Source organism: Camelus bactrianus, chromosome 26, assembly GCF_048773025.1.
Source record: "Camelus bactrianus isolate YW-2024 breed Bactrian camel chromosome 26, ASM4877302v1, whole genome shotgun sequence".
Classification (NCBI taxonomy): domain Eukaryota; kingdom Metazoa; phylum Chordata; class Mammalia; order Artiodactyla; family Camelidae; genus Camelus; species Camelus bactrianus.
The window spans coordinates 16,516,358-16,536,220 of NC_133564.1; the positions used below are offsets into that span (position 1 = coordinate 16,516,358).

Consider the following 19,863-nt stretch of genomic DNA (forward strand, 5'->3'; position numbering starts at 1 on the left):
TGGGAGCAGATGTCCAAATGTCCACCAACAAATGAATGGCTAAACCAAATGTGGTGTAATCATACAAATATGAATTAGCTATAAAAAGTGAGAACCCTGCCATTTGCAACAACACAGATGAACCTGAGGGCATCACGCTAAGTGAAATGAGTCAGAGAAAGAAACACTGTATGATTTACTCATATGAGGCTCCAAGAGGTGTCAAATTCAGAGACAGAAAGTGAACGGTGGTGGCCAGGGGCCGGGGCGAGGAGGAATGAGGGTTACTGCTGAGTGGGTAGAGTTTCAGTTTTGTTTCTGGAGATGGATGGTGGTGCTGACAGCACAACAATACGAATGCACTTCATGCCACTCAACTGGATGCTAAAAAATGATTAAGACGGTAAACTGTAAGTGTACTTCACCAGAATTTTTTTAAAAAGGAAAAAAAAAAAACCCCAGTGTTTCTATCAACCTCATTACAGAAGCGTGGTTCAAAACGTCGAGTATTCATTCAAGTGAGAGTTACTTAACGAACACCTCTGAGTTCCTAAGCCCTGCAGTGGGGGCTCAGGGAGGAAAGAGAAAGGCTACGACTAGCGTCAGGAAGCTGACACTCGCCCAGTCAGGAAAAGAAAATCTTTAAAATGACAACGTAGGGTCAGGAGAGAGGAAAAGAAAGAAGAAGTGGGCTGCTACCAATGAGACGGCTTCTCAGACAGTTCTGGAGGAAGAGAAGGACTAACACGCAGCGGAGTGCAATCCACCCCAGAGCCAACCGCAGCGAGCCCTTCTGAAATGCAGCCCCCACCCTGCCGAGAACCTGCATTCTCAAGACTATCCATGTCGCTCACACCATTAGCTTCTTCTCCACAACACAGCAGGACTGTTGCCGGAAGAGCTGGCCGGCCTGGGTCGGCATCTGCAAGTGTCAGGAAGGAGGCCTGGAGGGGGACCGCACCTCAGGAAGGGCTGGGCGCGGAGGGCCCGCCGTGCTCTCAGCTCTGCCCCTCAGTCCGGATACCACCCCCGACACGAGAAGGGAGGCTTCACTCACTCACTTGAAATGCAGAAATATTTATTTTGGTTTCCTTCATTGTTTTTGGAAATTCTGTTTTGGTGTATAAAACATAGAAATAGCCAACACTTAAAGCAAACATTCAAAACCCCAGTGTGACAAATTACTGACTGTGCAATTAAGAATATACATATGAAGTTAGGCTACCAAATAGTGTTACCACAACGACAGTTCTTTAGTGCAAACCCTGTTGTGCTTGTAGAATTCACGTCTTCACATGTCCCAAAACAATTGCTTTCACTGTATAAATGACAACTCAGTTTAGTCACATGTGGCAAAGACTTGCAGAAAAGTGAAAAGCTGCTAATTTCCCAAATCAAAAAAAAAAAAAAATCCCTTGAGAAATTAATCCCGGGAAATGAGATTTCCAGATTCCTACATGCTAGAGTTTTGGCTTGTCAAATACATTTCCTAGAAATCAGGTAGAATTATGAGAAAAGAGCATTTATTTATCACTGTCCATTTCAATAAGTACCAAGTGTATCTACTCCCTTAATATTTTCAAAGACATGCCTTGCCTGAGAGTTTATTCTGGGGAAAAAAGCCACTTAATCACAACATACTCTCTTGATATGAAAACCACATTAAAAGACTACAGGTGGGCCATCACAGACAGAGCGACCACACAGCTGTTTGGCATCACAGTTGTGCATGGTTGATCCAGGTAATTATTTCTTTTTGAAATGCGTGTCTTCACTGTAGGGTCTAAGGCCGATTTTCTAATAACCCCTGGGAAAGGATGGAGGGAGGGCATTGGGACTGGAGAGAAGGGTCAGAGAACATTCTGCTCTGTGGGCGCCAGAATCCACCCGCGCTGGGGAGCGGCCATCTGAGACTCAGAGTGCACTGTTTTGAGTTGGGTCTGTCCTTGCTTCACTGGGAACCTTCTGCTCCAGCAGGAGTGACAGGGGTTCATCACAAGGGCTGTGGGATGGACTGTGAGATGGGGACGGGCAGGTGGCAGGGTTTTAAAAAAAAAACCCTCTGGTCCACTTGTGACGTCCTCCGGCCGGGATAGCTCCAGTTTGTAAGGGATGGTGCCCTCCAGTGCACGGAACTCTTTGGAGTAGCAGACAACTGGGGACTTACAGCAAGCAGCAAACGTCTCAGGGACAGCAAAGTCCTAACCCCTTGGTGAGCAAAACAGGGAGACAGAAGTTTTCACCCACCTTTTGAACTGAGGAAGTTGTAAATAACTTAGCACATTTATAGTTTCCCCTTTACAATTTTTTAAGGCTCATTTTGGAAATTGTATATATATCACCGTGAACATGGTCTGCAACGCGAGGTGACTGTAAGGCAGTGCTCCATCCCCTCGAGTGTTCCTATGACGAGAATGTGAACGCACGAGTCAGACAAGGATGCTCGTTCCCTACACCTGCCGTCGTCCAAGCTACCAGTGAGGGCGGCAGCAGGAGAAGACTGTGGAGAGCTCCCCGCCTCCATTAGACTTTGACGGTGGAATAAAGTTCATCGATCTGCGACCTGAAATAATTCCGAAGCTCTGGCCTTTTAGCCTTCATGGTTGGGGTCAGAAGGCCGTTGTCGATCGTGAATAACTCAGGGTGGAGACTGATGCCTTTGACCTGCAAATAAACCAGGCTGTTAAAGGAGGTCGGATGCCACCTAAGCACTTAAGCCTCCGAAGGGGTGAGGACCCTCTGGGTGGTCCAAGCCAGGCCCGGCTGCATGGTCTCAACTAAGGGCTGTGGCCTGTTCTTAGCACAGAACCAGGCCTGCTGCCTGACCTGTAGGAAGAGAATCCAGACCCCTGGTCACAGTAATCCCCTCCCCTGCCGAACCACCCCAGCATCCCTTCCGCACGGATGTCTTTATGTCATCTTGTCCTCTTCTATAACCTGCTCACGACAAACATCCTCAAGTCAAAAACCCGTCTTGGGGGAATTCATGCACTTGAATGGAAATCTTACTTGTTCAAATGATTTTAGGCCAGAATCCTTCCCGAGTCTCACCATGTCTTCTAGAATAGCTTTTCTGACATCCTAATAAGGTAAGAAAAACAAGATTCTTATCCCTGTGTTGGGAGTCCCTGCGCTTTGCACTTGGCGCAAAGGGACAATCAGGAGGCGGACTGCACTCCTCGGAACCTTACCTTGTTTCTGCACAGCTCTTCAAAGGAGCCTTGAAATCCTCTCTTCCGGGCCCAGGGACCTACTGTCTCAGCATCCGGTACCACAATTGCTATGAGAAACGCCTGTAACCGACACAAGTGAGTTATTACATTGCTCGATCCAGATGCTCTAAAATGCGGTTCTTTATTTTCTGTCATGGGCTCCTGGGAGAATCTGGTGGAAGTTTCAGATCCTCTCTTCAGAGCATATGACCAGCCCCAGGAGTCCATGGGGCCCAGGTTTAGAACTCCTGCTTCAAAAATATAGACAGCATCAGGAATTGGGCAATAAAGATCCGTTGGGAATCAAAATCTAATAAAAATCTTGATTTTTTACTTTTGTGTATACTTAAAACAGGGTCAAATAAGCAAACAAGGTGACAGATATCAGATAACTGCTTCATACAAAGAGAAAGAGAAAATGCGTGCAGATTCATTTTTTAAAAAATCTCCAATACCTCAGTCTTTCAATTTAGTGACAATGAAACCAAATAAAAATCAAAGGCATGGTAAGATTCCAGGTCAAAGAAAATGAGGTGCATCTTGAAAAAAAAACAGGTGCATTTTCTTATAAGATAAAAAGAATTCTTCTAAAATTATTTACAAATCTTAAGATTTGTAGAAAGATTAACCCTCAGGAAACCAGACCCCCTTCTCTTCCTTACTTCTGTCTGTCCAATATTTTGGCAAATGATGTTTCATTGCAATATTGACCTTTGTTTTCAACTTTAAGTATATGTTGGCTCGCAACCAACATTTGCTCAAAAATGATGTAGGAGGCATATCATAAATAAGTTAGGTTCAGTATGTTTGGAAATTCTTTCTTATAAGATAATTATCAATATTTTGCCTCATAATTAAATCAGATGCTTATTTTTACCCACTCCCTAGTATCTTTATTCAGCTTCCCTTGGTATAGCAGACCACTCCAGATAAAATACAACTTTGGAAATTAAAGAGAAAAAAAAACTTTTCTGGATAAGAAATTCCAAAAACACGAGGTACAAACTTCCACTTACAAAATAAACGAAAAAAATAGAAATGCCAAGTAGTGAAAAGCAATGTGTCGACACAACATTCCAGCACGTCAGACACAACAATCAATTTCCACTCATCGCAAACTTCCCATCGCATTTATATATTTTTAAAAATTTTATTTATTTTTTAAATTATTTTTTGTATTGTTTAATGGAGGTGCTGGGGATTGAACCCAGGACCTCGTACATGCTAAGCACCTGCTCTGCCACTGAGCTATACCCTCCCCCACATTGCATTTCAAGGCCCTGACAGCACCTACCTGCAAGCTCTCTCCATGGACAAACACCTGAGCTACAGGTTCGCTTCGGAGGTAGATGTTTTCAATCTTCTCCGGAGCTATGTACTCTCCCTGTGCCAGTTTAAAGATGTGCTTTTTCCTGTCAATGATCTTCAAGGTGCCGTTCTGTTTATGGGGGGAGGGGAGAAGACGGAGGGGGCTGTAAGCCGGTCCACCCACTGGCAGTCGCACCCAGGCAGGGCATTTTCCCTGTACTGTCATTTAATCCTCATAACCTCTGGCAGGGCTCAGCTGTTGACCCACTTTACAGAGAGGGAAACTGAGGCTTGGAGTGATTAAGTCACCTGCCTCAGGCCTCTGAGCCAAGCAGACAGAGAAGGGACTCCAGAGGCCCATGGACTCCACATCACCCTTGGCAGCCAATCAGAACGCCCCATCACTCCCTTCATCTTAGCGAGCGAGCATCACTGAGTCTCACATCTGAACCAGGTACTGATGCATTGGCCCTGCAGCGGGGTCCAGCTCCTTGAGAGCAGAGATACCCTCCCACAGCGCTGCTCCAGGGCGGGGCAGGAGGGGCTGCTCCTGGTCCCCAGGGCAGGGGCTGTGGACTGCCTCCACAATGACTGTGGGGATGTGAGAATATCCAGAGGATGTGGCTCGCCGAATGCCAGCAGTGCCCACCTCTGATGACCAAACCCCTCACTCCCATCCTGGGTCACTGACGCTTCCCAAAGTCACCTGCTGGAAAGTTCCTAGGGTTCTCTCAGCCACGTCAGTTCTCTGTTTCCAAAAGGAGCCGACTGAGGTCCAGAGAGATTACCAGACATGCTCCTTAGAGCCAGAGCCAGAATTAGAACGGATACTTAATCCCTCCTGAGTCTGGAAAGAGGGACTTAATTGATTTCTAAATAGCTTGGGTATTCTGAAATCTGAATTAATTTGGTCAGGGGAGCATTTTTCAAAGCAATAAAAATTTTGGAGCATTAAACAGCTTGTATCTGTAAGACTGGAACAATACCCAATAATAAAAATTACATTCCCCAATTAAGTGCTTGCAATTAAACATAGTAACAACTTGAAAAAGCTTGAAAAAGTGGTTGTCACCACAACCAGCAGAAGTTGGTCAAACCTATGGGGTGACCTTCTCACACAAGCATTTCTTTACAGCAAACGGTTTGGTTCTGGGCTAAGTTCAAAGGAGCTGGCCGAATCTTCAAAGCACTCACCCTGTTTTTTTCTGAGAGGACAACCCTAAGAAGCATGTATGTTCCCAAATTTTCACCTGTCATACATTCCTGGCAGCCTACCTTAACCAAGGCCCCAACACCAAGGCCCAGCACTGAACTGGGAAAAGCCACACACAGTCTCTCTGAATTTCCAACTGGAAGCAGCAACCAGAAATGATGTCAGGTGTCAAGACAAAACACATTTGCTGCAGTTAAAGTGAAAACGCTACAGAAGGATGCAGGAAACGGGAGTGCTACGTTCCACCGCTTGGTGAGGAGGAAAGGGAGGGTGCTGCCGCCTCGTGGGAGCTTTTCATCCCCACAGTGGAACCAAAGCTTCTGCGAACAGGGGAGGTGACCACTTACTGGTAACCACTTTCCGATGTCCCCTGTGTGTAACCAGCCATCTTTATCCAGCACTTCTGCTGTTTTTGCTGGGTCCTTCAGGTAGCCTTGAAATACATTTGGCCCTTTCACGCACACCTGAAGAAAAAAGATTGGGAGGGAGGTGTGGGTGTGGGAACTGGAGGAAGGTGGTCAAAAAGGACAGACATCCACTTATAAGACAAGTAAGCACCAAGGACTTAACTACAGCCTGGTGAGTAGAGTGAACACAGCCATATGGTATATTTGAAAGTTGTTAAAAGAGGAGATCCTAAGAGTTCTCATCACAAGGGAAAAAATATTTTTATTCTTTTTTTTTGTCTCCATGAGATGATGGATGTTCACTTAACTTGCACAGCGCTGGGTATCAATTATCTCTCAACAAAACTAGAGGGAAAAAAGATGTTTTGTTAGGGGCACTGACTGGGGCTTATCCGGGGGTGTGTGTGTGTGTGTGCATGTGTGCGTGTGCGTGTGTGCGTGTGTGTCGGTCTGTGTGTGTGTCTGTGTGTGTGTCTGTGTGTCGGTCTGTGTGTGTCTGGGCCCTGAATTCCCTGATCCAGAGAGAGCAGCCAGAGCCCACTGGGACAGAGCCCACTGGGAGCACCTCTAATGGCCCCACTTCAAGCTCAAAGCTGCCGGAAAGCCCCATAGGGGATGGAATCACTTGAAGTAATGGGCCTTCCTCCCACTAGCCAGGAGCTCACGAATAGGCCTCGAGGGCACTCAGCAGGCGGGAAGTTGTGCCCCAGGACTCCAGGCACTGGAGCCCTCAGATCCTCCTGGGCCCACTTCCCCACTGGGCCTGGCAACAGAGGGCAGGCGTTCGTGCCCCTCTGTCCACAGCACTTGAGCATCAAACATAAAGGGAAGCCTGTCCAACTCCAGGATCACAACCCCAAGCTCACCAGCTTTCCGTGCAGCTGTGCTGAGAAGTGGCCCTGCGCCTGTCACAGCCCTGGCACTCAGAGGACCCCGCAGGGAGCGGGCGCCACAGGGTTTCACTCACCTCGCCCTCGCCCTTGGCTGCCAAGTAATTCATTTCTTCCACGTCGACAAGCTTTATAAGGTTGCAAGGCATTGGGGCACCAACATGGCCTGTGTATCAAATACAAGAATGGTCACTCCTAATGCGACGACTGATACCCTTAGGCCAAATTATTTTTATCGAAAGCAAGCCTGCTCATAATGAGCACAGCCGGTATACACCTCTGGTTTCAGCATCACAGCCAGTCTCCCCTTTCCCAGAATACAGTCAGAAACATTCAAACATCTCTTTGGGACCTTCCCTAAGTTTGATGCTCCAAATTATTTTTCAAAGTAGAAATGATCTGGTTGTTGATTTTAAGGATTTTAATGAATACCTGGAAGCAAGCTTTCTAAAACTTGTACCTGGTTCCCATGATCTGATGGCTTTGCTCATTTTTGCCCCCTTTCCCTCATAAGGACGTGATGTCTGTGTTCTCAGTGAGTGCCCACCTTGAACAGTCATGGTTCTGACACCGTGGCCTTATTCCCTTGAGCACTGGATGCACATGTTAAAAGTTAAGACAAGACGAGGCTTCTTCTTATAGCTCACCTAACTCTTGCCAAAGGGTGTTAGGATTGGGTTCTTTTCCCAAAACAAAAATAACAGAAATTAGGTAAGTTTTAAGAGTGTCGCAAATCACTCTTCCTAGCTTATTTTAGCTTAAAGAGGTCACTGTTCCAAATTCTCTAGCTGGTGAGGCACCAGGGATTAAAGATTAAACAAACACCATGAGGCAGACTGCTAGTGCCAATCCCAGCAGAAATATGCTACTGGAGTTCTTGACACTGGAATCTATGTTATTAGATGCTCATAAGAGTGATACAGCAAACAAATCAGGGAATTTACCTATCAGTGTGGAACGCACTACTGGCGTGGTAAAGGGGAAAGCGTGGAAGTTTCGTGGTCAGGCCTCGGGTGGGATCCTGGCTCCGAAGCATAAGGCTGCGTAAGTTCTTATACGTTATTTACATGCTTTTTAGCCAACAATCAATCATTTCCTCTCAGAGGTACCAGGGCTCATCTCTGGGATGTTGGGATGAAACACACATAATATACACCCCAAGCACCTAACACAGAACCACAGGTGCACAAGTGATGACATTGGTGTTTGTCCTCCTGTTTTTCCTTTTGGGAAAAAGGATTTATGTTCATTTCTCTCCATAGTCTCAACGCCTAGCTCAGCACACAGTGGAAATTTAATTAAAATGTACCATCAAGTAATTAGACCCCAGTTAATAACTGGGAAGCTCTGTTGGGCCAAACACTATGAACCTGGTACAAACGGCGCCATCTCTAGGTGTAACGTTCAGGGTAAATCTCTATTGCCACCCACCCAGCTTGACAGACAGAGCCTTAAAAATCACATCCCACTCTGCCACAAGAGACACTGTCCATGGGGCTCCAGGTTTATAAGACTGCCCCGAGCCCTTATCATTTGAGACACAGCACTAGTTTAAGTTGATTGATGAACCAATGATAACTTCCAATAATCCCCATGTGAACTGTGCAACCCCATGAGGAGAGCCCCGCCATCGCACCTGCCGTCCAGTCTCCAGCCACAGTCAGGCAGCACCCGGCGGCGCACTCGGTCTGTCCATAGCCTTCGTAGAACTGGGTCGCCAAGAGATGGAACAGGAATGAGAGGGGACAGTCACACCTCTGCCAGCAGTGCTCAGTAACTAAGTTCCTCTTGCTTCTGGGTATCAGCTGACTGATGAAACCTCAAAGCTTTCTGTTTGGTAAACTCTTCCCAAACACTGCACCCAACATCCTCGCCCCCTATACCAAACGCCAGCACCATCCACGTCCATTTTCTACATAACCTTCCGGGGCCAGGAGGGATCGCTGAAACAGGTCACACTGCGCACAACCCACCCAGGAAGGCACTCCCTCCGTCAGCTCACCGCTCACCCCACACACGTCCCACTTGCCACCTGGTCTCCCTGGCTCCCCCGCCTTCTCGAAGACAGGTTCTCTGCATGGTTTGCAAGTAAGCTTATCATGACCTATTCCTGTGCACTCGTGCCTGACTCTAAAGACATGTTTTGTGCTTTGCCCTAGAGAAAGCTACTCAGGGGTGGACACAAACGCATATTCTGCCTGGGGTAAAAGATACATATGGAAGCACCTCATTTCACTGCGCTTCCCGGATACTGCGTTTCTTACACATCTGTGTTGTCAGATGATAGCATTTCAGCGATAAAGGATTTTAAAATTAAGGTATGTATATTGATTTTTAGACATAATACTATTGCACATTTAACAGACTATAGTCTAGTGTAAACATGATTTTTATATGCACTGGGAAACCAAAAAGGTCATGGCACCAGCTTTAGCGCGATATTCGCTGTGCTGCACTGGTCTGCAGCGTCTCTGAGGTCTGCCTGTACTTCTTTCTCCAAACAACCTAGGAACACCGCAGTCTTCCAAAGAAAAATGAGGCACACACAAGGAGAATCAGAATGACTCCTCGAAAGCAGATCCCTGGGCAGGACTGCAGGGGGGCCAGCTCACCTGGCAGCCGAGCGCGGCTCTCAGGAAGGTCAGCACGGTGGCAGACACGGGCGCCGCTCCTGTGATCATCAACTTCACTCTTCCTCCCAGGCTTGACTTGCATGGCAGGGAGAGGGGAGAGGATGAGGGTCTGGCGGCTGGGAGTCGGCCGGCTCCTCAAAGATTCCTTCTTGGAACCTCCCCCCACCCCAACCCACCGGCTCCTGGTCTGCAGGCTGTGCAGAACCCCCAGCGCATGGGGCAGGCACGGGTGTTCAGAAGGGACACCAACTGGAGTCTGTGTCTACCCAGAACTACTCTATTCATTCTCAGCCGGTTTGGAGAAGAAAGGAACACCTTTACGTGCAGGTATTTAAGGAATTAGAACGGGGGGTGGGGGTTGGGGGCAACTACCACATTTTGGGAGACATAATATTATTTCATATTCTTTTAGCACTCATGCCTTAAAAAAATACCTCAAGAGTGATACACTTGCTCCAGAAAAGTGAAGCAAATGGAGACTCAGAAAGGCTATGCTACCTGGCTTCTTCTCTGCCCTCAAGAGCCACCACACCGTCTAGGTTTATCTCGGATCCTGAGCTTTAGCTGATGGCTTTGTCCTTAGGTAACAGAACTGCACCAGGAACTGCTTCTCTCACCTTCTCTTTTTAAAAGAGCCCTCATACAACACAGGGGTAGGGATTAAGAGGTACAAACTCTTAGGTATAAAGTAAGCTACAGGGGTACGTTGTGCAATGTGAGGAATATAGCCCATAGTTTACCGTAACTATAAATGGAGTATAATCTTTAAAAATTATGAATTACTACATTGTACAGCTGTAGCTTACATGTTATACATCAACTATACTTCAATTAAAAGAAAAGAGCCCCCATAGAAAGTCTGAAACCCAAATCAGTTTGCATGACAAGTGACACCTCTGAGTCAATGTGTCACCTGTATTTTGTGGAAGATCAGTTTGTCCCACAGGCTGTTGTTTCGAATGATGCCGCTGCGAAGCTCAGCCTCTTTCCTCTTGGAGGCAAAGTCCAACAGCCATCGCTTCAGGGTGGTGTTGGCCTGTCCAAAAATCTAATGAGTCAGGAAACAAGAAGGTTTCACAGTGAGCAGGAAGGCGAGAATGAAAAAGCCTGATAATAACAAGTGCTGGTGAAGATGTGGAGAAACTGCAACCCCCATCACTGCTGGGGGAACGTGTCATGGTGCAGCCGCTTTAGAAAGCAGGCAGGCAGCCCCTCAGTTAAACACAGTTACCGTGTGACCCGGCAGGTCTGCTCCTAGGTACATACCCGAGAGAATGAAAACACACATCCACACGGACACTTGTCCGTGACTGTTTATAAGTAGCATGACTCATGATAGCTAAAAAGTGGAAACAACCCAAATGCAAATGCCAATCGATGGATGGATGGATGGATGGATGGATGAAATGTGCTACAGCCACGCTGTGGAGTATTATTTGGCCTTAAAAAGGGATGAAGTACAGATGCAGCTATGGCACGGATAAACCCTGAAAACATGTTAAGTGGAAGAAGCCAGTCACAAAAGAATATTGCCTGATGCCATTCACATGAAAATCCAGAACAGGGAAATCTACAGAGTCAGCAAGTAGATTAGGTCTTTGGAGGGTGGAGGGGGTAACAGGGTGGAAGATGACTGGTTTCTTTTTGAGATGATAAAAATGTTCTAGAATGGACTGAAGTGATGGCTGCTTAACTCTGTGAATGTACCGAAAACCTTTGAATTGCACACTTTAAATCGGTGAATTGCATGTAGTGTAAATTACACCTCAACAAAGGTGGTTTTTAAAAAAAGAACCATTAAAAAAATGAGAAGGTTCTCACTGATGACAGAAGCCATGCCTCAAAACAGAGTATTGGAACTGTCGAGTCCAGATTCATTTCTGAGACTGCTCACAGCACATGGGTCCTGCCCTGGCTGTGCGGTCCAGGCGCTAACGGCCCACCACCGCGGGGCTGGCCTCCTCTTCGTCCCTGGCTTAGCTTAGTCAGTCTCTCAGTGTGGCTAAGGAAGCAATATTTTACATGTGGTGGAGCTTTGCAATTTATAACGCCATTTCACAGTTCTTATTTTCATATGATGCAATTAGCAATTATGAGAAGGGGACGGAGTAACAGTCCATTGTACAGATGAGAAAACAGAGGCTCAAAGAGTTTATTGTGAAAATAAAACCACCTCTGCCTTACACCTGTATTGTGCCTTCTGGTTTACAAGGTGAGTTCATGTGTGTATCCTCTTACAATTCTTACCCACAGCTCTAGGAGGTAAATGGACTCTGGTTTTGCAGAGGAGTATCCACAGTTCTGTGACACTAAGGGCAGTGTCCACGGTCACATAGAAGGGACCCACTGAGCCCCACTCACACCTGAGCCTCAGACTCAAGGTCCCACTCTCAGCCCCCTGCTCTGCGCTTAGGACTTACTCGATCAAACATCCGGTTCAGCAGTCTGGGGACCACAGGAAAGACAGTGGGTCTAAGTGCCTTGAGATCATCCATAAGTAGCCTGATATCTCCTTGGAAAAATCCTATTTTAGCTCCGTGACACAGCATTGCACACTAGAGAGGGAACAGAAATACCCAATATCTCACCATCGCAGCGGGTGCTGCCTCACACACACACACACACACACACACACACACAGAGACACACACACACACAGAGATACACAGAGACACACACACACACAGACACACACACACAGACACACACACAGACACATACAGACATACACACAGACACACACACACATACAGACACACACACACAGAGACACACACACACAGACACAGACACACACACACACAGACACACACACACACAAAGCATCAGCTTCAGCATTTCACACCAGTTTCCAGAAATCTTAAAGATCCTAAACGTAGGGAGCTTTTAAAACAATGTTTTTGTGTCCTCCCAGTCACTGTCCACCATGGAACTGTGGTATTTCTCCTGGTCATCCTGAAGACAAAGGAGCTAGTGAGAAACCAGAGAATGTGTTTTTTTTAGCGATGCTCATAGAGGTTCTGCTATTTTAGCTCCATGATAAATATCTGCTGAATGAATGACATGGTATTAGATAATCTAAGTATTTTTAGCCTTCCAGAAACTTTAGGTCTAATTTATTCTCAAAATAAAAACTTAGCTACTTGCCGACAGTCCCAGTTTTTAATTTTAGATTCCACATATAAGTGATATCATACGATATTTTGTCTTTCTGTCTGACTTACTTCACTTAATATGATAATCTCTAGGTCCATCCATGTTGCTGCAACCAGCCTTTTAAAGTCTTGCTTATTTTATTTGAATCTAACTAAACATTTCTGACAAGTCAGAATATGCCACAGCTGAGACGCTCGTCCATCCGTCTCAGAGGGGTCTGCAACCAACTATAATTGTGCCTGAATTTTTTCCTGTCTGATGCAAACTGCATTGGCAAACCACAGGCACTTGACAAAGAGTCTGCCTGTTTTAAATTTCAAAAAGAAAGAGAGATTCAAGAGATGATGCAACGGAAGTACAAATCATCTCAGGCTTGAAAGCAGAAACCACTAGAAGGGTAACACCATGGTTTATTGTTTAAAAATTTAAGCCTGGAGGCTTTTTGTTCAGTGTGGCCTGCTTCCTGGGCACACTTTGAAAACCACAGTGAGGCACCTATGGTCCACTGTCAACTTCATCTGAGCTCACTCTGTGGACTTGAGGTCTCCTGGGGTGTGCAGGCAGCAGAAGCGCCAGATAGAAGATCCCTGAGCCCGTGGGGTAAGTAAATCCTACAGGGCAGTGGCTAATCAGAGGGTCGGTTCCTTATCAGTCACTCCTCTGGCTCCAACACCTAGCCCAGGGCCTGCAGCCTGGCTGGGGCTCCCAGAACATTCTTTAAATGAAGGAAAAAGTGTCCAGCGTTTCTCCTATGACACAATCCAAAACTGTCCAAGAAGGAAAAAAGATGGTTCTCGGTCAGTTTTTAAATTCGCCACACGGTCGTGTGCGAGGACCCCAGCGGGAGGTCAGCTGAAGATCGTCCTGCTTTTCCAAGGGCACTTAGAACACTGGTGAGAAAAAGGAGTCTTAAGCCAACTCATGCCTATGGACAAGCACGCCCAGAATTAGAGACTTCTTACAGACCAGAAGCCTCACTGCACTTTGTGGGGTGGGATTCATAAAAATTCTACATTCACAGCTCATCTTTCCAAACTCATGCCTGTCTCTGTATCTTTCAGAAGTCTGAGCTTGTAATTTTAAAATGAATAATTACAGTTCATGTAACCGGATCCAGAAAAAAAATTATACTCTTTTAATTAATTAGTGGTATTTCTAAAATGGGGCTGAACAAAGAATTCTCTATGGGGATGACGGCCTGCACACGCACACTTACCAGCATTAATCTCTCAAACATGTGTGCAAGCGGTAAAAACGAAATGTGTGTGTCACTGGCATTCAAGGCAAGTACTTTCTGTAAGACACAACAACTTAGCAGAATACAAACAAATGAGCAAGCAATCAAAATAAAACTCAGTGCCTACCTCTACAACTCTCTCAAACATATGCGCGAGAGGCAAGAAAGAGATGAGAGTATCATCTGGGGTAGGAGTGAAGACATTCTGTAAGCAAAGACAGCAGCAAGCAGAAAAGCATTAGGATCTCCAGCAATGTCCCACTTTATTTCAGAGCACGTAATCCCTCACTGCTAAGGAGAAATGGCTTTGGCTCACTCTCTGCAATTATTTCTCACCAAAGAGTAAAATGCAAAGCAATACTTCAATAAATTATTCAAACAGAGTGGAGGTCACTCCTAGCGACAAAGTGAATCCACTGAGGACTTGAATCAAAATGAGGAAAATGTTGCCCAGATTGGGATGGCCAGAGATTACGTGCTCTAATCATTTAGATTTTCCAAGATACAGTACCCCACTGCCCGGCAAGCTCAGTTCCACAGTAAGGTAAGAAACTTATTTCATTCCAACAAAAGACCAGCATCTTATGTTGTAAAGGGAGAGGAGGAGGAAAGATAAGAGAAATTGGATTCCCAAGCCCCTTTTATTTATAGCATAAATGCATTTTGAGTATTTTAGTTTGATCAACATTTCTACCTGAAAACCCTGCTTGACCCCATAAAAAATAGCCCCATTTGTTTAACTCAAGCTCTGACCTGGCCCCAGGGGATTTGCTTGACCATAAAATGCTGATTGTGACAGGTCTGCATCTCGAGTAAGTGTGGACGTCTGGTTTCCATTTCATAGCTAAGAATGGGCTTTGCTTAGGGTCCGGGCACAGTGAGGGATGCACACAGAATGTTCCTGTTATTAATATAGAGAATTCTGGCCAAAAAAGGGGCTGCCAGCAGCAGCTGTGGCCACACCAGCTAAGAAATCAAGGCTTTGTCAAGCTGCTGAGGGCGCGATGCACCCACTTGAGAGCCGTGCCCTCCATCCCCAAAGTTGGGCCACCCTTCGTAATCATGCATTCACAGGTGAGAGCACGAGTCCCGGGCCCTGCAAGCACGTGATGTACCCATGTCACGCTGTCATCTCAGGGGAGCTTTATTCAAGTGTGGCCTGCATCTCCAGTAGCACTTGTCAGAAGAAGAGTGCTACACGCTGGGAAACCAGCCTTGTCAACATCTACACTTTTCCAGTTTTCTGGCTTAGGTCAAAGAAAGAATGTGTGTGAGCAGGACTAGAAGTTTTACGAAGTTGAGAATGCCCCCTGGTAATATTATTTTAATATTAACATTAATTGTAATCATTTACCTCAATGATTTACGCCATGCTAAGTTTTCTTTGAAGGTCAATGAGGTAATTGCATTTTAAGGTTTTTTTTGGAAGGCCAATGAAGAAATTAAAATTTCACTTTGATAAGGTACTAAATGTTGAACTCTGTTTAGAAAGTATATACCAAAAAAGGCATTTAGAACTAAAAGCGAAAATGAGATCGACCTTCTGCAGCCACCAGAGATGCCCATTCTCCAAAACCACTAAGCACAGGCTCCTGCCACAAAAGTTAGAGCCTACAGAGCTCTCCCAGAAACACAGAATTTGCAAAAACAAATTCTATAAAAGTGAGCAAAAGATAAGAGGGGAAGGCATTCACTATACCACTATTCTATAAAAAGGCAAGTTTGAAATCTACCTTTGGTGTTACAGACGGAATTGTGACCAACTCTTCCCGCAAAGTCATACACTGAAGCCCAAACCCCCAATGTGACTGTATCTGGAGACAGGGGAGGTCACTAAGGTTAAATGAGGTCATCAGCGTGGGCCCCTGATCTAATAAGGCTGATGTCCTCATAAGGGAAGGAAGAAACACCAGAAAGTTCTCTGTGGGCACGCAGAGGTGAGGCAGGGTGAGGAGCCGGCTGTCTATAAGCCAGGAAGCTGAACTTGCTGGCACCTTGATCACAGACATCCAGCCTCCAGGACTGTGAGAAAACACAGGTCTGTTGCTCAACACCCCTCCCCCCCCCGCCCCCCGTCTGTGCTCTTTGTTACGGCAGCCTGAGCAAACTAGGACACTCGTAGCACAAACTTTAAGATTACAGGAAACAACTAAAGTTCGAGGCTTTAATCCTTCTTACAAAGCGGAAGTCAAATCAAACATAATAAATAATAAAAGTAATGATAATTCAAAATCCTTCAGCAGCATGTTAACATTTGTCAACTTAAAGAAATTAATTCTTTTCCCCACACTAAAATAGAAAAAAAGCACAAGAAAGTCAGTTGTTCTGTCTTTTCCCAGAAATATTTATATAGAGCGGTATCCAAATAAAGTTTTACTATCTAAAAGATGTCATAAATTCTATCTGTCAATTCACCTTATCAGTCACAGGCAGGAGTTGGAGATTAGGTCCACAGTGAAAACTATTTGACAGAACGTGACCTCAGGCCATAGGAAAGCTCAGACCTTATCTGTATTTCAGATAGCGCTTCAAATACAGCACATGCCTAATGTAATGGTGGTGCCTCTGACACCTTCACTCCTGAGGCCTGATGCCAACCAACGGATATGAGAGAGATGACAATACCGCCAAAGTTTACCTCTGTCATTTTCACAAATGCTGAACAATCGCTCACTACATTTCGATGGGTAATCATTGCTCCTTTGGGGTTGCCTGAGGAATACACACGAGCAGAACAAAGTTAGAAGACAGAAACTCCATCCAGGACTGACAGAAATTACAGAAGCCCAGAAACCCTGTATAATTAGGGCCTCTGGTGCCTCTACTGTGAGGTACACCTATGAAAGCCAAATGTTGAGTCACATTAGATTCCTGAGGAACCTGCAATCCTTTATATGAAACTAATTATCTTAAACAATCTTTATTAATATGGGCAAGTTTGAGAGGGTGCGTATAGCAATAAGAGAAGAAAATCCAGGAATTTTATTTCTGGAAACCAGTGATACAGTTTGACCTAAGAAGACCGGAGGTTCTACCTTCGCCTTCAATAAATGTTTGAGGACACTCTCAGACTCTAGGACTGTCTTACAGAGCTACCAGATGACAGGGCTTGAAGCACTTCTGTGTCTTCTGCTTTCAGTCCATCTATAGTTCAAATAAGTCATCCACAAAATGAGATATGGAATAGACACTTCCAAATACCACTTAGAAGCAATTCCTTTTCAAAACTGACCCGTAGTTCCACTTGTGAAGCAGATGACTGCAACATCTTCAGGTGCTGGCGGCTACAGCACAGTTAAAAAAAAGAAAAGAAAAGAAAAGAAAAAGAAAAGCCATTATAAATCAGAATAGAATAGAAAATGATTAAGTCGTAACATATCATCCAAGAGTTCTACTAGGCTCTGAGCTGACCAGACATGGAAACTACAGAGGCTGGAGGCTGGGGCAGGTCAGACACTGTGCTCTCACCTTTGGCTTCTGTCTATTGGCTCTTCCCAGGTCCTAGATGGGAAGAGAGAAAGAGTCTTAAAAGGAAACATTTTCTAAATGTAAAGAACAAAGTCACATCAAGTCACTTCAAGCTGCCCTTACTCTGGGATTCACTCACAGCCAACTCAAAGACAGCATACATTTCAGATTAAATAAACAACAGCAATTCTAATTAACCTGAACCCAAACACTTAGCCACTGTTTCAAGAAGCCATTTTCCAGTTGTTTTCTCTCTTATATAATGCTTATCAAAGGCATTAGGACTGGCCTTTGACGTGGGATTTATGCAAAAGACAGGAATCAAAGTCCCTTACGTGTACTTCCAGTCCCCACTTCGCTTCCTGTTACGGCCTTTAACAAAGCCTGGCTCTCAACTGTAATCAGAGAACCATACACAGATGCTCTGCACCCTCCCAGAATCAGAGCTGAGCACTGATACATGATCATCCAATTCTGCAAAAATGACATCTTCAGTATGGAGAGAGAAATCAGTCTCTGCCAGATTTAAATGCTGGCCATTTTTGGAGAGGCTCAAATATCCGTACTCCCGACATGGCGCAGAAAAAGGATTTTGGAATCTCCGATTACACAACAGGCCACGAAAGAAGTGCTAAGACCACTCCTGAACAGACATGAAGGGTTAAGAAGGACAGATTCGTTTCTGAGGCGCAGCATTTCCCAACAGCAGGCTCCTAGTTACTACCAAGGGCTCATTCTGCAGTTACTGCATGAAAGTGTCTCCATGGCCACTTTAATATCTACTCATTTTTAAAATAAACTATTTACATTCTTTTCCTACTAAAATCAAACAGCTTAAGTGAGCATATGGAAGGAGCATGCCTAAAATTAAATGGAAATTAGATGGGTAGGCTCAGGGTTCAGTGAGTTTCTGCCCAGCACATAGTTTTAAACAGTCTTTAGCCCTAATCACACTTTAAATTATATATAACAGACCACTGATTAAAAATAGGAAGAATGAAATCCAAGTAGAAGTCAGCTGAGAGCTAAAGCAGTGACAATTCCACCATTTTCTAAAATAATCTTTATCAGATACAAATTTCCACTCATCTTTTTAGAATTCTCTTATAACACCAATTTTTGAAGAATTAGAGATCTTAAGAAGTTAAGAAAAATAAAGCAGCAGTTACATACAATTTGACTTTCAATTTATTGGGAAGAAAGTTATCCAAATTAGTGCATTATTTGTCAAGAAAGTTTTACAGCCTCAAGCCTGTCTTATGTCATAATTTAGGAAAAAAATTCAACAATTATAAAAATAAACAAGTTGTCATCTTTAGGTTCCAAATGTCAAAAAAAAAAAAAAAAACCCAAACCCATAAACAGAAGGAAGACTGAATTCTACTTAATGATTAGCATGCTGAAGGATTTGGGGGTGATAAAATGTACACCCTACTGAAAATGCACAAAAAAAGACATATTGATGAATAAAAGGACAGAGTAATTAGTATGCGATAAAGCAAATGTATTAAAATATTAATTGTAGACTGTTGGCAGGTATGTGGTAGTCTACTGCACAATTCTTTCAACTTGTTTGCATGTTTGAAAGTCTTCATAATAAAATATTGAAAAAAGTACAAAAACTCCAAATACCATTGTTTTTGATGCAATAAAAATATATATTAATAAAAACTGGATCACATGATCAACCAAAAAGCTAATTTTAAATTCATTTCTTAAAAACTTAATCTTTTGCCTATGAAATTTTTAAAAACCAAATATGGATCAATATTACACAGCTAAGTGTAAAGCAATGTCTTTTATAATAAATATTTTAATATTAACTTTATAATTTTTGATCACTTACTCATCTAAATTTTTTTAATCTTAAAATTACTTCTTTATCATAGAGCAGTCAAAAAAGACAAAAAAGTGCCTGTGTATGTGTCTGTTGGGGGGGCAGGGAGAGGAGGGAAAATAGGGGGAAAAGGAAATTGTATTATGAGATTACAAGTAAAAAAAAAGTGAGGAACTGCTAGGTAAAAAGCTAGCTAAAAACTCAACTTAACAATTCAGCACACCCATTAGCTCTTATGGACTCCTGTTCCACGCTATTGTGTGCACGTGTGCGTGTGCGGCAGAAGCTCGGATAGAACACATGACAGATTCCCTGTGACCACTAAGCCCCCCAGGAAAGGTCTGCTAGCTCCTTCCTTGTAGCTCAAATTCTTAGTAGAAGGAGAACTATAAATAAAAAACCCTATTTATATCAGTTCCAGGAGAATATTTATAACATTTTCAGAAAGAGAATGACTTGTTCTATTGAGCCAATTACCGCCAGTGATGTGCACATAAGAGGCCCCTCTTGCCCGCTTTTTTGG

At 44.4% G+C, this 19,863-nt stretch overlaps 1 protein-coding gene across 4 annotated transcripts in view; it reads right to left on the reverse strand.

Annotated features, from left to right (window-relative positions):
• Positions 1-1,040: 1,040 nt before the first annotated feature.
• Positions 1,041-19,863, reverse strand: part of ACSL1 (acyl-CoA synthetase long chain family member 1) — a 54,972-nt gene continuing 36,149 nt past the window's right edge. For 3 of the 4 annotated variants that reach the window (XM_074353686.1, XM_074353688.1, XM_074353687.1), the window contains exons 8-21: positions 17,504-17,536; positions 17,268-17,319; positions 16,674-16,747; positions 14,163-14,240; positions 12,063-12,197; positions 10,556-10,690; positions 9,622-9,717; positions 8,646-8,718; positions 7,087-7,175; positions 6,060-6,176; positions 4,486-4,629; positions 3,171-3,272; positions 2,989-3,060; positions 1,041-2,643 (exon numbers count right to left, since the gene is read on the reverse strand). In XM_074353686.1, the coding sequence (XP_074209787.1) occupies positions 2,503-2,643; positions 2,989-3,060; positions 3,171-3,272; positions 4,486-4,629; positions 6,060-6,176; positions 7,087-7,175; positions 8,646-8,718; positions 9,622-9,717; positions 10,556-10,690; positions 12,063-12,197; positions 14,163-14,240; positions 16,674-16,747; positions 17,268-17,319; positions 17,504-17,536 (1,341 nt within the window). In that variant the 3' untranslated portion in view covers positions 1,041-2,502. Of the gene's footprint in view, positions 2,644-2,988; positions 3,061-3,170; positions 3,273-4,485; positions 4,630-6,059; positions 6,177-7,086; positions 7,176-8,645; positions 8,719-9,621; positions 9,718-10,555; positions 10,691-12,062; positions 12,198-14,014; positions 14,093-14,162; positions 14,241-16,673; positions 16,748-17,267; positions 17,320-17,503; positions 17,537-19,863 lie in introns of all 4 variants that reach the window. The other variant, XM_074353689.1, reaches the window with a different exon arrangement.